This window comes from Sceloporus occidentalis, unplaced genomic scaffold, assembly GCF_023333645.1.
Source record: "Sceloporus occidentalis isolate IW3139 unplaced genomic scaffold, rSceOcc1.0.p SCAF_17, whole genome shotgun sequence".
NCBI classification, from domain to species: Eukaryota; Metazoa; Chordata; class Lepidosauria; order Squamata; family Phrynosomatidae; genus Sceloporus; species Sceloporus occidentalis.
In genome coordinates this window covers 91,581-111,949 of record NW_028316997.1, presented here as the reverse complement: position 1 = coordinate 111,949, position 20,369 = coordinate 91,581, and the positions used below count along the sequence as shown (strand labels likewise).

At 36.7% G+C, this 20,369-nt stretch overlaps 1 protein-coding gene across 1 annotated transcript in view; it reads left to right on the top strand.

The window, feature by feature from the left end:
• The window catches only part of LOC149302717 (receptor-type tyrosine-protein phosphatase R-like), a 69,270-nt gene extending 50,297 nt beyond the window's left edge, over positions 1–18,973 (top strand). The window contains exons 7-14 of the mRNA XM_089482061.1: positions 3,022–3,208; positions 4,217–4,301; positions 8,918–8,997; positions 9,116–9,253; positions 15,393–15,503; positions 16,606–16,763; positions 17,673–17,786; positions 18,880–18,973. Of these exons, the coding sequence (XP_089338187.1) occupies positions 3,022–3,208; positions 4,217–4,301; positions 8,918–8,997; positions 9,116–9,253; positions 15,393–15,503; positions 16,606–16,763; positions 17,673–17,786; positions 18,880–18,973 (967 nt within the window). The remainder of the gene's footprint in view (positions 1–3,021; positions 3,209–4,216; positions 4,302–8,917; positions 8,998–9,115; positions 9,254–15,392; positions 15,504–16,605; positions 16,764–17,672; positions 17,787–18,879) is intronic.
• Positions 18,974–20,369: the final 1,396 nt, after the last annotated feature.

The following is a 20,369-nucleotide window of genomic DNA, read 5'->3' as shown; positions in this document are numbered from 1 at the left end:
CTCACCTTCTTCTCTGTATTTTAACTACCAACAACACACAGCGAAAGAGTACTTATAATGTTAATATATATATTTTTTTTTTTTATTGTTTCCTTCATATAATGTTCCATTATATCTAATACTAATATTATAGCATTTCACGGCGTTTGAAAAAAAAGCTTTTGTAAGGTAGACATACTTTTCAAATACTATTTTCTTCACAAAACTTATTTTTAAAAAGTCTGTTATACTGGTGTGTTTCATCCATTTGCTTAGCAGTCTTTGCTGTTTTGGAGATAGAAACCAACACCCACCTTATATTCTGCAGATAGCACATGCTATTACTTTGCAGCGCCATCTGCTGGCCTAGAGTGGCAACTCTTTTATGTATCAAGTCAGTTATGCGAAGCAGTTGTTTCTCAAATTTAGTATAGCCAACAAAAAAAATAAACAAACAAAAAAACATTACTAATAAAAGGGAAAATTGTGTGAACTGCACTGACTTGGATATGCCACACCAACAATATGTTCATTTTTCACATTTTACATTAAATCTTACATTAAAGATGGTTGAAAACGACCCTGTGTCTGGTTATCAGTGATGCCTAAATCCAATTTTGGATGTGATGATCACTCCTTTATTTCAATGGCATGTTGTGTTTGCTAATCCAACGTTTAAAAGACTAATTGATCATTAGAAAAACCCTCTTGCAATTGTGTTAGCACAGCTAGAAATTTCTTTGTTTTCCATCAAAACAGCTAAGTGACCCCAAACTTTTGAATAGTAAGGAATAATACCTAACATCACTTATTGCCCATATTGTTTTACAAGTATACATGTCTGTCTGCATAGTATGTAATTATGCCATGAAGCAAATGTCAGCTTATTTTTGCTAAACTTTTAAAACATAACATATCCAGGCCACTTCTTGAGAGCAGCCGCTATTTGTATATAGTATAGTTCAAAAATAGTAGTTTCCCTTTAACCGTTATGTTAATACAATCAAGCACTTTACAATGTATGTGGGCCTATCAATGCAAGAGCTTTTATACGGAGCTTTAATTCAAATTAACCATAATCAATTGTATTGTTGTATTAATTAATTGTTATATTAATTTGTATGGTAGCTTGGATTAGAGTGGCATTAGAGAAAAACATTGTGACAAAATCTAGCTCCCTTGTTCATAATCACAGCAAACAGTTCTTCCATCTAATTAATGTCTTCCTTCCACCTGCACACATGTTGGCTTTTGTAGTTTAGCCGATAGGCCAATCACCAGAGAACCCAGCTAAGGGACTATCGGCTGAGATCAAGAGGAAGCTACTCCCTTCTCTGAAATTCCAGGGCTAAAAGGGCATTGACTTTGACCAGGCAGAAAATGTACTCCATAATGTTCTAGTCCATCAAAGCGGACCTAAATAGAGAAGTTTGGCTCCCTGGGCGTTTCATATTTAGAGTGAGCTGAATAAACATTGGCTTGAGTATTTAAAGAAATTAAAGCATTGCATAAACATTCGGAAAATACATGTCACTTTCAGGCCATTTTTTAAATGTTCTCACGTGCCATAGCTTGACCTGTATACACCACAAATTTTATGATGTTCTTATTTATCTTCTTTGTGAATGGATGAGTAGGTTGATTTATTATAAAAGTAAATATATCAAGGAATGGGGCGCATAAACATGTGAAAAGAAAAGAACAAAACACAATAGTGTAATATGTCCAAATTATAAATATGGGTGATAACAACGTAATGCACTCACAAAGGTAGTAAGTAAAAGAGGCCCATCAAATGAGAAAAATTCTTCTGAGTATCTGGAAAGCAAATGAAGAAAACCACAAATGGTGCAGTATAATGAAACTATATTTAATAAAAAGAGAGCTTATATAACTCACAAAAGGGTTGGCATAACCGAAATGTTATGCAAAATAGCAGAGTAAAAACGTCCAGCAGATCAGAAGAAGTCCAAATACAATAAAGGCTCAATCTCAACGCGTTTCGCCAAACTCCGTTGGCTTCTTCAGGAGAGAAAAATATATATGTATTCAAGCAGGCAAATGATCATTTGCCTGCTTGAATACATATATATTTTTACTCTGCTATTTTGCATAACATTTCGGTTATGCCAACCCTTTTGTGAGTTATATAAGCTCTCTTTTTATTAAATATAGTTTCATTATACTGCACCATTTGTGGTTTTCTTCATTTGCTTTCCAGATACTCAGAAGAATTTTTCTCATTTGATGGGCCTCTTTTACTTACTACCTTTGTGAGTGCATTACGTTGTTATCACCCATATTTATAATTTGGACATATTACACTATTGTGTTTTGTTCTTTTCTTTTCACATGTTTATGCGCCCCATTCCTTGATATATTTGCCGTTGTACACTTTATGAGGAGTGTTGTTTTTGGGAGCTGCTAACCTTATTAGGGTATTTACTTTTTCATATTTATCACGTGGAGGTGTTTTTGCTTTTGTTTATTATTATAAAAGTGTATGAGCACTTACTCAAGAGAAATAGATAGATTCATTCAGAGAGAGGTTGGGATTTGACACTTCAACTTATACTTTGTTCTAATGCTAGAAACAAAACATATACTTAATTGATGCTATCTTTATAACATGCTTTGTTCTGGATAACACTTTACTGTCAACCGGTTGGATCAATGGTTTTATAGGACTAATAATTTGTGGCGCAAGAGCAATACATTTAATATATAATTAATTTGTTCCTTATTGTGCCACCATAACTTTTTAATATTTCTATTGTCAGTAGGGCAGTTCATGTAAACTTATACATATCTACTATCTTTAAGATCTACATCATCTTTGACAAAGTATGGAGTAATGCAGTAGTACAGTTTTTGTTATGCTCAGAGACCTAAAATGCCTCCAAAAGATAACTTTTTCCTTTTGGTAGAGTGAAAACTACCCTTAGCCCCTGTTCACAGGCTAAACTAAAAACATAGCAAAACTTCTCAATTAAGTAGCAAAATACTTTCCTCAATTAATGCAAATATTACTCTTATTTTTAGGAGAGGTTCCAATGTGTCACTTACCCTAGATATGAGCACATTAGGAATTGTTGAGCCTTTCAACATCATACAGACACCTCGGGAGACAGTAGCCAATGAATACCTACAGTCAGCTAGTCGAGTCCTGACGAGGCAGCAGCTGCGTGATGTGGTTCAAAGTTCCCATCTGCTTCACACCGAGTTCATGGTACCATTAATCACAAAGTATATTTGTACTTATGTTTTATTTGTGTTTGTGGTTTCTGCAGAATTCAATTTACATATGCAATACTAAATACTAAAGTATGTGACCTTTTTATTGTACTGTTAAATAACAAAGTAAAATAGGTACATTCCATAATGTTTAGCTATATTTCACCTTCTCATTGCACTGTTATATGAACCAAGCTTATTTTTAAAGTAACAATTGATTACTAAGGGACACATTCTTTTTAACTCAATGGCACAACTCCTAAAACAGATTATTAGATATCTAATTTAGCTAATTGTTACTTTATAAAGTTAATATTATTTGTAAATGCTTATTTTTCTAATTATTGTAATTTTTAATATGCTAACCATAATTTCAGTATAGAGCATTAAATGTATTGGATTAATTGAGAGTAGTAATCTTAAAGTAATCTTATATGATGGTAAATAGAGTGGTAATCTTTTGTGTGGGCTTTGACACAAAGCTAATGTTATCATTGGGGAATCTGATATTGACAGAACCAGTGGCAGTACAGTAAAAGATTAGATGTAAAATAAACATATGAATTATATAGTTAAGTAGATACACAACCCAAAGTAAACACAAAACCTGAATCAACAGTGAATAAGAGAACATTGTATATGCTAGAGTGATGGTATTAAACAATTCATAATAATAATAAGTAGAGAATAGAAAAACCCAAAAAATATTGTTATATTATCCATACTTTTAGGCATTATTGAATGTACTTAGTGGTATGTACTAACTGAGCTAACTGAGTTTCAATAATGCCCATTAAATTGTAAACCATAGTCCAGGGGGAATGGCTTTTTGAAAATGACCACAAGGGCTGGTATTCTATTATGTTATGTTTTTCCACTGCAGTCTAGATTTACAGACCATTGCAGCACATGTATTAGTTGTGCAAGGTGCACCCTATCTTTGTTTAGTACAAAGCGGAATTTTCTAATTTAAAGTTCAGCTATTCTTTTCTTACTTAAACAGGAAATACCAATGAATTTTGTGGATCCCAAAGAACTTGATATCCCAAGTCATGGAACCAAAAACCGATACAAAACTATATTACCAAGTAAGTTCACAGTTAAAGTGAAAAAGTACACTCATGGAAAACTACATAAAAACAAAAGTCACCATATTGTTGGTTGAAAAATTCCACATATGCCACACCATACATATTCATTCACAAGTGCTCAATGTCACGATTTCCCATGTTCACAAAAACATGTTAAATTGGTTAGGATCGGAAAAGGTGAGAAAGCAGATCTGGCAAAAAACGTTTTCCTATATAAGAAAAGTGGTAGAATGCAGAACTTTCTGCCCTCATAAGCAAATACTCGATCCTTATGTTCTTTCCATGGGCTAAGGCTCTCCTCCTCACTTATCACATCTTCCTTTTCCCGTCTACAAGATTTCACTCGGGCTGCCCCATATCTCTGGAATCTACTCCCAAGGAACCTTCAGCATTCACCCTCCCTCCCAACATCCAAGAAACATCTCAAAACTCACTTCTTCAGAGAAGCCGCGCCATCTTAGCTGCTAGAACCTCCTTGTCATAGATACAACCACCACACTACCTCTCACCCTTTCTCTGTACCTTATGTTTGTCACCCCATCCCCTTAAGCAGGGCTCTCTCCACCAAATGTATCGGTTTGTCTTAGTCCGTCAATTCTCGTCTTGTCATACCCCTTGAATATATGTATTGTATTCAGCGCTGCGTAAATTGTTGGCGCTATATATATAAAAGATAATAATAATAATCATAATAATAACTTTATGAACCACAAGAAATATTATGAAAAATTTGCTGCTTTCATCAAAATGTTCCATGTCAACAGCCTAAAACAGGTGACCCTTGAGTTTCAACTAATACACTTCTAGTCAAGTCAGTGGGGAATGCAAAGTAGGGCCATTTTTTGTATCTTAAACAGCTCTATCCTATAGGGCAAGAAATGGAGGGAGGGGGAGAAGTACAAGATGGGCTTTAACCTCCCCATCACAATGGCCAGGTGACGGATAAAGGGGCATAGATGGATTATGTGTGTTCTGAAGGTAGTTTATTGTTGTCCAAGCATGAGATTGGCTCGGGAGGATATACAGGATTGATTCTTGACCCTCCCTAATAGCAGATTAGACTAGGATCCATGTATTTCCATGGTGGGGGTTATAAATGGGCTCTAAACCCCAAGTAGACTAATTACTCCACACTCCTTTGCCCCCTCCGTGATTAACAGTTGGTATTGGGGACTGACATTTTCTTTATATATAAACTAATCCATTAATGGTGCCCAGAGAAACCTATAAAATGGAAGGCCCTTTGGTCACTGGTAGGTAATATATTTGAATAGATTTACTTCCATATAAATAACAGTATTACGTGTTAGGACCCTAGGATTGCTAGGGTGAAGTGAAGGACCTTTAGACAAGACTTTGTATTGACCTTGAATATCGTTTGTAACCACATGGTATATGATAATCATAACAAATATGGCTTTATACAGGCTTTATAATTAGCATGGTTTCTTAAATGCATTATATTACATTTCTGTGTAATTTTATTGCTCTCCTATTTCACCTAAATACCTCGCAGGAAGATGATTCTCAGTTCGGATTAATTACCTGACATGTTTCTTTCAATGCCCTGGTTCAGATAATTGATAAATAAACAGAATAAGACCAAGAATAAGCCTTGGAGTATCTGTCCATCGTGACAAAAGTCCATTACTTTCTTCTCTAGTCCCACAGTATCAAAAACCTTTGCAGAATCCAGGTAGATCATATCCATTGTATGTCCTTGGTCCACATTATGGCTTGCAGTTTCATAAAAAAAACAAGCAACTGACTTGACATGACCTATTAATCATAAAACCATGTTGACTCCTACTAATGATATTGTTGCAAAGAACAACTTCCTGGATAGCATCTCTAAGCAATCATTCAAATAGATTTCCCATGATGGGTGTTAGTATTACCAATCTATGATTTCCAGGCTCAAAACCAGTTTCCTTTGCAAATAATGTCACTTCTTAGTGACAAAAAGTATCCTCTCTCATACTAGAGTTTCTCCAGTGTGCTGTTTTCATTCAGAAATCAGTAACACTAGTGTGGGGTGGTAAATGGCTGTGTGGCCAGACAGGCAGCCCATTGAACTGTTGTTGACTGGAGAGGGTGGCTCTATACAGGGGGAGTGAACACTGGTTCCATTCCAAGCATAAGGCTTAGCGTTTAATAGTATTGGAAGGGGTAACCCTGATCGACAGGGACAGCATAAATTTGCTATTTTTTACATATAAACTATTTTTTTATTGAATTTTGAAACACAGGTATTACAACTGAGGTGGACATTTCCAATTACATTTCTGTGTATGTGATTAAATACATTTAGCTTAAATGGAACCAGTCAGATCATAATGACCATTCCACTGGTTCCCAAGGTGGTAAGACCACTTTTTAAACTTTATACATAATTCCTAAAGTTTAAGAGCACAAAGTGTTTTAATGGCTGCTCATCATTTCTACAATGTTAATTTACTTAAGAGTAAAAGGTTCAGACATATTATGTTTTTTTCATACATTCTCCCTCCGCCTCACTCTTATGTGAGAGATAAGAAATCATAAGCTTTCTAGAGAATGAGAAACCAAAAAAAGAGAAAGTTATATAATGAGGGAGGTAATAGAGCTATTGACAAAGAGAAAAACAGGAAGGGCAACACATTTGACAATTACATTTTTTGTGCATTTTAGTTTACAGTTCAGTGAGTTTAGATGTTGCTGTAAGATCTTTTCTCCCTAAAACAATGTTATGATGTCAGCAAAAAAAGTGCAGTTGCCTTCTTCATTCATCAAAATAAGACAGGAGGTAAATTTTAAGGTCCTCTATATTATACATTAATATGTAACATAGAATTTGATGGCAGGTAAGAAACATCCAGCCCAACCAGTATGCCCATTTTTCTTCATGAAAAGACTCAAACCTTAATCCATCCTTGGTTTTGTCTTAGTTTCAGGATAGCCATATTCCTATCACATCCATGTTTAAATACCCTCCATTTATTAGCCTCTATGACTCCTGCTGGGAGGATATCAGACTGTTAGCACCATCTCAGTAAAGTAAAACTTTGTTACATTACATCTTTTTATTTTTTATTCCAAATTTGTCATAGTGGCAACTCTTGTGTTGTTCCATAGAGCATGTCTAAGGTGTCTTGTATAGTTTTTTAACAGAGTGCGTAACACCACATTTTGAGACTATAAAATGTTTCTTTTCTAGATAATTATGGGAAACCAGTGTACTTGTTACATGACACTTGACTTGATGGTCTTCCTTTGCAAGTTTGCTTGCTTGGCAAAAGTCATGAGTTATCAAATTCCTAAGCATTATATTATGGGAGGAAATGAATGTTTACCTTCAAACTAAGAAGCCTTGAATGATTAAGAAATTTATTGTAACTTAGACTAATGAGAGTTTTCCTGCATTCGTGTCATTCGGAACATATACATTGATAACATAATTATAAAATCACTATCGTTAATGCTTAAACTCCCAATGTCTGGAAGTAAAGACTACCTAGGTTCCCAATGCCGGTGACCCTTTTCAGATAAGAAAAAACGTCCAACAACAGGATTAATAAAATTAATAAATCAGAGTTGGGAAATTGCCATGTGTTCTGCATGTGACATATAATATATCTTAATAGAACAGTTGTGTCTATGGTATCAGCAGGTATGTTAACCTGTGTAGCAGACTAGTGTTTTATTGGCTAGGAGAGGATATGTTGCATGCATTCCTAATGTCTGTGGATACTTTTCCTGAAAGACAGTCAGACACTTACATTGTATCCAGGGACACATTATATTTATGTATTGGCCAAGCTAATGACTTATATACCTTTTCAAGAGTTTGCAGAGCACTTAAAGATGTTTAGCTGAAGTGGTAACCTCTGTTAGTACCACAATCACTCATCGTGTTTATGATAACATCCGGAGGAATGTTGCTGTAGGGCACGTTACTTGATAACCTCATTTGAGATATCGAGCAATGTATATAGTGTGTTCTCATGCCAAATCGTGATTCATGCTCCACCAGTATAGTGATCTGGGTGTGGAACTGACATACTTATTTCCTTCTAACTGCACATCAATTCCCTTGATCAAAAAAAAAAATGTCTTGTTTCACATTTGTGAAAAAGTTGTTCCTGAATATATTTTGTCAAGTTGGCAAACAAAGTGGGAATTTATAATGCTACAGTAACTGGAATCTTTTGAAAGGGATTGATTATACAATACACCAATAACTGGGTCATATTCAAGTTCGTATTTATTATTATTTATTTTTTTATATAGTGCCATCAAATTCCGTAGCACTGTATACATGTAGATCTTAATAAACAATATTCCCTACAGGGTATAACAGGACTGTATGTGAGCCTGGGCACTCTTATTACCATGCAGTGTGGCTGTAAAATGTATTTGTTGACACACTCACTCCCCAACTCATGCACCAAATTAAAACTATGATGTCTTCTTGTAGGCCAGCATGAGACTTATCCCGTGCAACTAAGAAAAAAATTCCAATTAAATTGTCTGCAACTAGATATTATTTTTTGTCAGAGATTGAGAGAAAATACACTTTGTGGATAACTAACAAATATCTACAGAATTAAACTTTTTTTTAATTTTGTAATCAGATCCAGCAAGTCGAGTGTGCTTGAAACCAAAGATTATGAAGGATTCACTGGGCACGTATATAAATGCTAACTTTGTCAAGGTAAGGGTGGATATGGCTATTTTTTTATTGTATTGTATGTGTGTCTGGCCACAGACCTGTGGTATGGTGATGCCAAATACTTGCAGTAATATGTTATCATATACCTTTGATATTGCAGGGTTATGGTGGTGCTCCAAGGGCATTCATTGCTACTCAAGGGCCAATGATTAACACAGTGAATGATTTCTGGCAGATGATCTGGCAAGAAGATAGTCCTGTTATTGTTATGATTACCAAACTAAAAGAAAAAAATGAGGTAAGGTTAGAATACTCAAACATTGACCTTATGACTATTACTTTTAGGTATGCGCCTTCTTCTCATGTGGAGAAAAGCATGTGTTTCATTGCTGTGCTGTCTCATTTTCTGCTTGGCAATGACTACTTGTAAGGAGGAACGTAAAGCACACAATTCTTTTAAAATATGTAATATGTTTATTTTGGGTGGTTTTAGCCAGCATCATGCTAGAAATGGGATCAACTTGCAAATAATGTGATGTATTTGTGTATATTTTTATAAATTTAAAAATAACAGATGTCCTTAGCACTTTAGAAGTATTAATACATTCTGCAAGAATGGCATGTGTTAAGGAGCTCTTCGGGGGGGGGGGTAATTTATATAGAGAAGTGTGGGCAGACATGACACTTAGCCCAAGAACAGATTTAAAACTTTTCCAAAGGGTTGCAAAGATTGTTTCTACTATACAGTATTGAGATAGGGAAAGATGCTCCAACTTCCAGGAAAGAGGCAAGAAGAGGACTTTTGAAAATGACTGACGGTTAGCTCATAAGTACAGAGTTGAACACTCATCGAGCTGACATGGCCTTTGTGCCCTACAGTGAATGTGCTGGCAGCATACATGAGTGTGCTGCGTGCTTTAGTAGAAGCAGGCAGAGGAGGAGGAAAATGAGACAGAAAGAATTAAAGAACAACACTCTTCTGGTTGGCATTCCACTGTCTCTGCTCTCTCATGCTGCTGCTAGGCTTATCTTCCTTGCACACCGCTCCCCCACTGGTTCCCTATAAACTTAACAATTAAATTTAAAATCCTTGTACTAACATATAAGGCCCTCCATAACACTGCTTCGGCATACATTTCTGCTGTCATAAGCAAATACTCTCCTACACGATCTTCACGTTCTTCCCATGGGCTAAGGCTCAATATGCAACCCCCACACTACCCCTCACCTTTCTCTGTTCCTTATGTTTGTCACCCCATTCCCTCGAGATTGTAAGCTTGCGAGCATGGTCCCCCACACCTAATGTTTCGGTTTGTCTCAGTCTGTCAAGTCTAGTCTTGTCATACCCCTTGAATGTTGAAGGGCTGCGTACATTGTTGGCACTATATAAATAAAAGATAATAATTATAATAAGTGTAAAATTAAATTAGGGAGACAACTGTTTGAAATGAAAGTATGTATGAAAGTATGGGGGAAAGACTTGGCTTTGCCTCCCTTTGCAAAATATTCCTGTATCCCTATGAGCATGCCAATGTTAATACCTGTGACCTCTCTGTGTTTGGGCCAGAGTCTCTGGGTGAAGTGATGCTTTGCCAGGTGTCCGAATCATTTTTCTCTTTCTTTGAGGCATTGGAACACCATTTAGCAAAGCCCACTCTCCATCCCATTCACTTCTCAAACCTTTTAGTGCTATCTGGGGAAAGCCAGTCACACCCACAGAAGAGCTCCAGGTAGCATGCCCTGGGAATTTCCCAGCTACGTTTATGATTGGCTACCTCAATGACAGACAGCCAATAAAAGAATCTAAAAGTCGGACAAAGTATGTCGAAACTTCTGCATTATGTCTCCAAAAACCTTAATAAATAGACTTTTCATTAAAAAATCATAGTGTAAAATATGAAACTCATAAAAATAATGTTCATACAATCTTATAGTTATAATGAAGATTGTCATTCCTATTTCATTTAGATAATCTAAAGGCAAAATAATAATGTAGGCAGAATGACAATCGTACTGTGCCATTTGAAAGGCTATATATTATTTACGTGCCTTGGTAGAATTACAATGCTAATAAAGCTTTTTTTGTTTGCTATGAATGCAGCCATCCTGCAGTGTTAATTATATATATTATATATACTGAGTCTAGTTGCTGATTTAGCAGCTCTGTAGCATATAAAGTATGTTTTTAATCAGCACAAGCTGGATATTTGCCTAAAAATATCTCAGCACTTTCAGTCTGGTTCCTAGTAGTTCACTATGAGCCATAATAAAATGCAAGATTATTCTAATTTAATCTAATCTATTTTCTCATATTTTAGTTTCCTGTGCTGAGATCAACCATTCAATCTCTACAAAGATAACTAAACTGTCAGCATCCTTAGTATACCACTCTATTGTCTTATGTGACCACCTTTCTTCCTCTGGATATTTGAAATACTTTATAGTTTAGATGTGCAGTCCACAAAATCTTGGGTTACCAACACCAGCCTGTTGTCTATTCTTCTTCTTTTCACTAACATATGCTGTGCAATCCTGTTTCATCTATGCCCTGCCATTTCAAGTACATTCTATCATGCTTGTACAGTTTAAAGGGATGTTCTCCAAAAAGGCAAAAACTATATTGCTGATGACCTTAAAGCATGTTGTTTTGAGTTAGATGGGTGAATTAACTCAAAGAGTTTTTAATAACAGTACAGTGAATCCCGTTGCCCTTTTTTATGACATCACAATTTTTCATAATGTTATGTCATTATAATAGATGTCAGCGATGGTTGAATTATATTGCACCAAGATTGCATGTAGGGATTGTTCATGGTGATGTGACGGGTTATCAATCACATGGCAAAGCTCCCCTTCCCCATCAATACATTAGAAAAACCTACACACTTGTATAAATAATTTTTATTAATACATTTACAGCTGATCTGTTTGTTTTGGTATTTTTACCATTATATTATGTAATGTCATCCACAGCTTGCCTAAAAGTAGATATGAAGAGCTTCCTTGGTAAGGTGTAAGCTGTTTATTAAATTGTCTCCAAATATAACTAAACACAATTCGGCCCAGCCTTCCCGGCGGAAAATATGTCCCAACAAAGGTAAATGTCATGAAAAAGGGAAGAGAGCTTGTTTACGGACTAAATTAGTATGCCATATTCTGTCTTTTTAACATAGCACCAAACTGAAGACACGAAAGGAAGAGCTGTGGTTTTAAAGCATTGACTTCAGTGTATGTTATGAAGGCCCATTCCCAATGAGCTTCTACTGCAAGGAGAGCTTGGCTGCTAGTGTATAATACACCCATAGAACTATACATTTTCCATTATACACTGGCAGCCATGTGCGGGCCCTTCATTATTATTATTATTATCATCTTTTATTTATATAGCGCCAACAATTTACGTAGCGCTAGATAGTGAATAGTGAGTTGAGGCCATGACTTTCTCTGAATAAACCAAACGCTTCTATGTTTTCTTTACCAAGTTCTCTAGCTGTTTTCCGCTATACCAACAAGACAAATGAAAAATCCTCAGTTATACATAAATTGTATTCCAATTTTCAACATATTTTTCTATTTGCCTGCAAAAATATTTCAATCAAAGCAGCTTACGGCATTCATTGAAAGGGCTGGGAATGATCAGGGTGCAACTGTATTTTTAGACCTTTGTTCTCCCTTGTTTATAATTTTCCTTAGCCTCGCAGGGAGGAGTGAGGCCCTGAGATCTGATAATGTGACAATGTGAATGTTTTTACAGTGGGTGGCAGCTGAACTTTTAAATACTTATTCCTAATCATCTAATAAGAGAGTTTGTAGTGTAGAGACACACTGAGTCGATGCTAGAGCTTTGGAAGCTTACAAGATCCTCTTGATAATTGTGAAAGCTGAACAGGTCAGTTGAGTATACAATATTAACATACATAACAATTTCAACCTAGCAGCAGTGCATGTGTTTGATATGTTCCTATGTAATGGTAGATAGATAGGGATCATACTTTCTCTATAATGACAGATTCTCATGAACCTATAGTGTCTAAAATACACTATGTTGGGCATACTCATCTAAAGTACCTAAGTGCCTAAGATTTAAGTTGAGCGTTATCATTTTTAGGATCTTTATCTTTAAACCTCAATGATCTGTATTAACAAACAGTAGTTTATTAATAGTTTATTAAATAGATTATTTTGGTGGGGGAATTTAGTTAAGTGGATCTCAGTTTGGTATAATACAGTACAGTGAACTGACAAGAGCACCATACAAAGCAGAAAGTATGTTATGCTCTGTCCCATGGAAGAACATATTAATACGCATTCTTCATCTTTTAAATATATTATAAGAAATGTACTATAAACTTGGTGTGCACATGTATAAGTGAAAATGGTATCAGTGATTGATGGAATAAGGATGGTGGTTTACCGGTGATTATCCTATTCAAAAATAATAGTACGATTGCAAAAATATTATTGTTTAGAGCTTTTATCTAAATGTAAGATTTCTCCAAATACACAGGAGTATACTGTTCTATACATATAGATCGGAACCACCTGTCATTGTTTTCTGTGCCATCTATGTACCCATTACTATAACTATATTTTCAGTTATGTTTTATACTGTATTATCTACACACGTTATACTTTACATTTAAGTAGCTTGTCATTCTCTGGAGAAAACATAGGTACTTTTGTTGTTCTATAGAGCTAGACTGTTGTGAACATGTTCAATGTGCCATTTAGATATTTGTTCTTGTTGTACTGTCATATATTTGTAGAACAGATAACTAGGATATAATTATCCATTATAATCTGTCTGTTTATTTAAGGTATATATTTAATGGGGTATCACATAAATGCCTTTTGATCTATATTGTCTGGTGTATTCCTTAAACTATTAATAGATATGATGCTGGAGCAGTGGGGTGCACACAGAATTGGTGTTATAATTGTTAGCACCCTTTCTACAGCTCCCTCAAGAGCACTTTACCTTTGTCTTTATGGTGTATTGAGTTGTAGTAATGTACAGGTATTTATATTTTCTTTTGGAATCTTTAGTATAATCAAGGCCACCATCAGAAGTCCGCCTTGACCTACAACATGCTCCCCCGCCCACACTGCTCCACTCATCGCCTATCATCCACATCCCATCACGTACCTCATGTTCTTTCAACCACACTACTTCACGCGACTCCTATCGCCAACCTCCCATCACTTACCGCATGCTCCTTCAACCACACTGATCCACGTGCCTTATATCACCCATCTCTCATCAATCACCTCATGCTTCCCCAACCACACTGCTCCCACGCGCCTCCTATTACCCACCTCCCATCACTCACCCTATGCTCCTAGGACCACACTGCACTATGCGCCACCTGTCTCCCACCTCCCATCATTCACCCCATGCTTCTCTAACCACACTTCTCCCTATGCTACCTGTCACCCACCTCCCATCATTCACCCCATGCTCCTCCAACCACACTTCTCCCTATGCCTCCTATCATCCACCTCCCATCATCCCAACCACACTGCTCCATGTACCTCCTATCATCTGCCCCATGCTCCTCCCACCAACGTTCAGAAAGAGCCCACCAGACTCCAATCCCTTGAAAAGGGTCATCTAGGCCCTAAGGCCCACAAGGGCTTAGACAGGGGTAGTGGGCTGCAGGGGCCCAGTTCCAGGTAGAGGACAGAGAGGGCCAATGAGGGTGCCTGTGACAAATCAGGGAGGCTGAGCCCCCCCCCCCCCCGCTTGCCTAGGCCCTATATGCTGGTACTGGCTGTACCTCATAACAATACATGCTTTTTCTTGTAACGTATCAAATACTCATTAAAATTTGGCTACTTGGCTCTTTTACTCTGCCTATTTTTTCCAGCTACAAAAATCTCAGACCTTATTTGGTCCTTGGTCTTATATTAACAATAGCCTTATAAGGAAAAATGCATATGAAGGCACACTTTTAGGATCCCTTCTGCTTGAAGCAGCCAGTAAATAGCTGGAAATCACTCCAAGTATAGTGCGCATGCTTACTAGTAAGACATGTGTTTGGCTGAATTTAGAAAGCAAGAGAGCTGGAAGATGGGAAAAGAGGCAAGTGCTTAGGGAGTTCATATGATGGTTGGAGTGTACATTTAGCTCTACCACTTCTGTTAGACGGGTTCTCCAATTTTCTATCGGTCTTCCAATAAAGTAAAACTTGTTGACAACTCATCTAAGCCGTTAAATTCAGAGTATGGCTTCTTGCCCTAGCTTGTCTCTTCCTTTGAAATATACTTTCCACTTGCACTTAAATCCATTTATGTAATAAAATGTTTCTGTCATATCCATCCTCTTTATTTTCCTTTCCAAGCTATACATGCTGCACTGTATATAGCCACTCACTGTTCTGCAAAACTATGTAATGTGATAAAATGCATACATCATTCAGTCTTCTTTTTCCCCTCAGAAATGTGTTCTCTACTGGCCAGAAAAGAGAGGAATCTATGGAAATGTTGAAGTCCTTGTTAAAAGTGTAAACAAATGTGAATACTATACCGTTCGGATTCTCACTCTGAAGGTAATTTCTATGAGAGAATTGTTTTTGACTTCAAGATGTTAAACAAGTCTTTTTTGTGTGTATAGTACCCCCCTTTTATGCTTATGTCTAATTCTTTGTTTATTAGAAGACGACAGCACTTTATGAATATATACTCATATATAATGTACATACATAATCCCTTCCTCACTCCTTAACACTCTTACTCTCTTTCTCACTCTCATACCCCCTTAACCTTGTCCCTTAATTCATGTTTCTAGCTGCTTGCTTCGCACTTTTACCGCAAGGTCACGTAAGTTTGCATTACATGACCCTGCTGTGTTCCAGCCTCCGCAAGTGGACCAGTCCAAGCATTGCCTCCTAGCCCACCTGCTCTTGGGGGGCCCAATATACCAGTGTAGCAGAAGTGAAAAACAGTGAATGTTTAGTTCCTTACTGAGTTTAATGGCTTTCACTTAGTAATCAATGTCGCACCTCAGGAGCTAGAAGGGCATATATGTATTTGTGCCTCAATCAGTATTGTGTCATGTACTCCTGCTAAATAGGGTTGGGCAGGGTTCTTCAAACTTGAGGTGGAGAATAAGTACTGGGGAACAAACTCTTTGCCAATGAGTTGTGCCAGGGCTCTCACTCTGTTTACACTGTACTGAGCACTGTACTGCACAACAGCATAGCACCATAACTGGTATTATAATGAGCCATTGAAATATGAATAAGTAAAAAATTATTGTCTTCCTTATGTGATTGAAGCACCACTGTGTTACTAGGCTGGCCTTGCCCTGTAGGATAGAAGTTAGCTGTATTCTTCAGTAAGCAAACATATATGAGGGAGTATATGTGATGTTACTGTAGTGGGTCATAGAGAAAAAAAAACCCTAAAAAAAAAAGTAGGTTAGTGTACCATAAGAATGGGCTTAAATTTAAAGAAACGTGGAATATATAGAAGAAACATTATGAAAATGGGGCTTACTAACTATTTGGCTGGGATGCAACCACAGACTGTTATTGCATATGGATTTAACCAGGATTAGATGGAACTGTAAAAAATCTAATCTTTCAGTATCTATGATTTGCTTCTGCTACAGAAAGATAGTCTGATTATGTTTCTATGTCTTTTTGTCAGCAAGGAAGCCAGTCACGAATTGTGAAGCATTACTGGTACACCTCCTGGCCTGATCACAAGACTCCAGACAGCGCACAGCCTCTTCTTCAACTAATGATAGATGTTGAGGAAGACAGAAAAGCATTTCCAGGCAGGGGTCCAGTGGCCGTACACTGCAGGTACTGTGATAACCTTCTTAGCTACCTTTTGAATCGTTTCTTAACAGTAGGATACCATAGAATATTTCAAGGTATTAATGCACACTTGACCGGGTTTAAAGCATTGTCTATTAACTCTGTCTATCTAGTATTGGTTTTGACATTAATATTATTTGAAACATTCAAGGACAAAAAATAGTACAAAGGCAGAATAGCATAACCAAGCTATTAACTAAGTTGTTGACTGATGACAAAGGGTAGTCATATCCCAGTTTTTGAGGAGAGGCGGTTGCTTCATTGTTCCTGTCTCAGCGGAAACTAACCCTGTGTTTCAATGTAAAGTGATGCTTGATTCATTATTGCAAGGCTTGCATCACAGATTTACCGAGCTTAATTAGTCACAAATGTTTACTATCTATGCAAGATAATGAAAGTGTCCTTATATCAGCTGGGCTCTAAGTCAAGTCAAGCGTTGGCCGTTCACTTGAATGGTTTACCCCAAAGCAAAGTTGCTGCTCACAATTTGTGATGCTTAAATTAGAGGTTAGAAGAAAACCGCTCTTCATCCAAGAGAGTTAAAATGTGTAAAAAAAAGTTAGTTGATCTGTATTTGTCGGCAATTTCCAAAAGCAATGACAATTGTGGAACAGGCCCAAAGGGGATCTGCAGTGGACCCCTAAGGTATGCCTAGGCCTGCTATAACACTTTAAAACCCCAGACAATAATAAATACATATAATATTTGAGGACAGCCCTTTTTTTACTATAGCTTATAATGCCTTCCAAATTAAAGCCTGGATTGGCAGTGGGCTGTCGAAACACTATGATTATAGTCTGTGAAGAAACTTCATTTTCCGCATTTATTGATATATTAATCTGCTACTTTAAGCTGAACAAATTGATCCTAAACATCTGCTTGTTCTTATTATAGTGCGGGGATCGGTAGAACTGGTTGCTTCATCGCTACATCTATTGGTTGCTGTCAGTTGAAAGACGAGGATGTTGTAGATGTGTTAAAAATTGTCTGCCGGCTGAGGATGGACAGGTGAGTTTAAGTAAAAATTACACAGAGCTGGGAAACTGAAATCAATAATTTTGAAAAAAAAGTATTGTCATGTCGTTGCTTGTCAACAGTCTATCATCTATCACCATCTATCATCAATCATCACTCCTGTGTTCCAATGGCACGTTGTGTTCGCTAATCCAAGATGAAGTTTAAAAGGCTAACTGATTATTGTAAAACCCTTTTGCAATTATGTTAGCTCAGCTAGAAATGTCCTTGTTTTCCAGTAAAACAGCTAAGTGACCCCAAACTTTTGAACAGTAGTTATACCATTGATTAAGCAAGTTGTTGACCCATTGAGTCATAAAGCCTTCTGGATGATTGTGATGAAGGATTTTTTTGGATAGGTTGAACTGTTTTCTGTCTATGTAAGAATGTCATTGTTGACCAAAAGACAATGACATTATTAGTAGCTTATTATTAAACTCGATCTTGCTGAACATGGACATTGTGAATATTTGTGAGTTAATACTTGATTCTATTGCTTTCATCCCTTACAATGGATTCGGTTATTTTTCTTTCTTAGCCTTATTTTTAATTTACAAAGAGTGGTGTATTTCTCTTTTGGGAAAGGTTACTGCAGTGTTATATACATGGATTTATTGCTGAAAACTAGACTGACAACGAAGAGATGTGTCCTTTGACCACTTATAACACAGGATACATTGCAGCCTGCTAGGGAAATGGCAGGAAATGCTGTCCAGTGTATGTGTGAACTCATGGTCACGGAGGGTGTGAACAATTTGAGTATTGTAACTGAACAAAAATGTCTAAATATAACTCAGTTAACAAAAGGAATCAGTAGTTCTGCAGAATTCTACTGAGAGCAGAGAACAGGCAGTTATTGGCAATTTACCTCTGTATAAGTCAAAAATGATTATATAAAATTCGATAGATTTGTTTTAACTTACAATTAAACAATAGTTGATAACCAGAGAGAGGAAGGATTCAAAGCAGATATTTGTTTAGATGTCAGTGACATCCCTAACATATATAGGCTATTACCAGATCTACTTTAGAACTTTCTTATGTATTTAATTTTCACAAAGTAATTCTTGCCTTTTTCTTAAAACAGGGGAGGAATGGTCCAAACGAGTGAGCAATATCAGTTTGTGCACCATGCCCTCAGCCTTTATGAAAGCCGACTGTCCACACAAAGCGTCCAGTGAGGAACCGACGACAAATAAAATTGATCTCTTTTTAAGGTAATTCGATTACCAACCAGCAGTTTCATGAAGGAGTGAAGAAGACTGCTAGGAAGGATGTATGAAGACAACCTGTTTTAGGCTTGATGGAGAGCCCAGCTCAACAGGGAGGACAATATTATGTCATTGAATGTAACTGAGCTGTAAGCTTCTGCACAGAAGGAGAGGTTCTTCTTTGGTATACAGTAGTTGTATATGGGTTTTACTCATGTATCCCGAAAGGGGATGTATTTCTCAAATAGAATTATTTATCACCAAGAATGTATGTAATACTGATACAGTCTAACAGTGGATTTCTAAAGATTATTCAGTGTATTAAAAATGTTTGCAAACTGTGTCTCGTAAATGGACTGTCAGCTGTCACTCTGTACCTGTCAAGTGCTATTACGGTCAATGTGGTGATCCAATTCCCTAACCACATCAGATATTTGCTGCTAGTGTTGCAAGTGGTAGTTTTCATTTGGTTTATAAGAAGAAAAAAAGAACATTTTTTTTTAAGACGTTTAAACAAGCGGTCAATATTTTGTATGAAAATGTGGTCTTGCTCTATAACCAATTTGTGATTTTATTTTTTGTAGAAATATCTAAGTAGCTACAAAGCACAAAGCCCTTTAATTTGTGGAAATGCATCTCTACTATATATACTATATGGTGTAATACTTCCTTTTCCCCCCAGATCTAAATACAGTGTATTTGTACATTCTGTGTTATCATATATGTTTATAGCATATACTCAAAAAAAAGGAGAAAAAAACAAAAAATCTTATTGTCTTTTACTAAAGATTAATTTATGACTTTGTGTACTTGACCTGTTTGAATGTCCTAGTGGCAGGGAGCTCTCGAAATGATTATAGAAAAATGTTTACCTGCCATAAGATAGGTTTACTATTCCTTTGTAGGATCTTGATGTCCAGTGAATTGGTTTTTTATTGGCGAAAAAATGTTATATGTACAAAGGGATTATTGAATTTCTCATGTAAACCTGTTGATATGTATTGCCAATAAAGTACACTTGATTAAAAATGATTCTACCCCCTATTACTGCTGTCATGATGCTGTGTCTGTGGGCTTTATAATGCAGATTGCGTCTATAGAATGTGTAATGCATACATTAATGAAAGTTTATCATTTTAGACCAAAATGAACTTCATCCTGTTATGGTCCCTTCTCCACCAAGTTCACATGATGGTAACCAAATATGCACGGATAAGTAACTCATTTTTTTGCTCGCATCCCTCCGTTACCCAGCTGCAGATGTTTACCGTGTGAGAACGGTAGGGCGCCTGTGAGGAAGGCCAGGTGGCTGCACCGTGACTCGGTGCAGTCTGCCTCGCGCTGCCCGGGGGACGTGCCGGTGGCG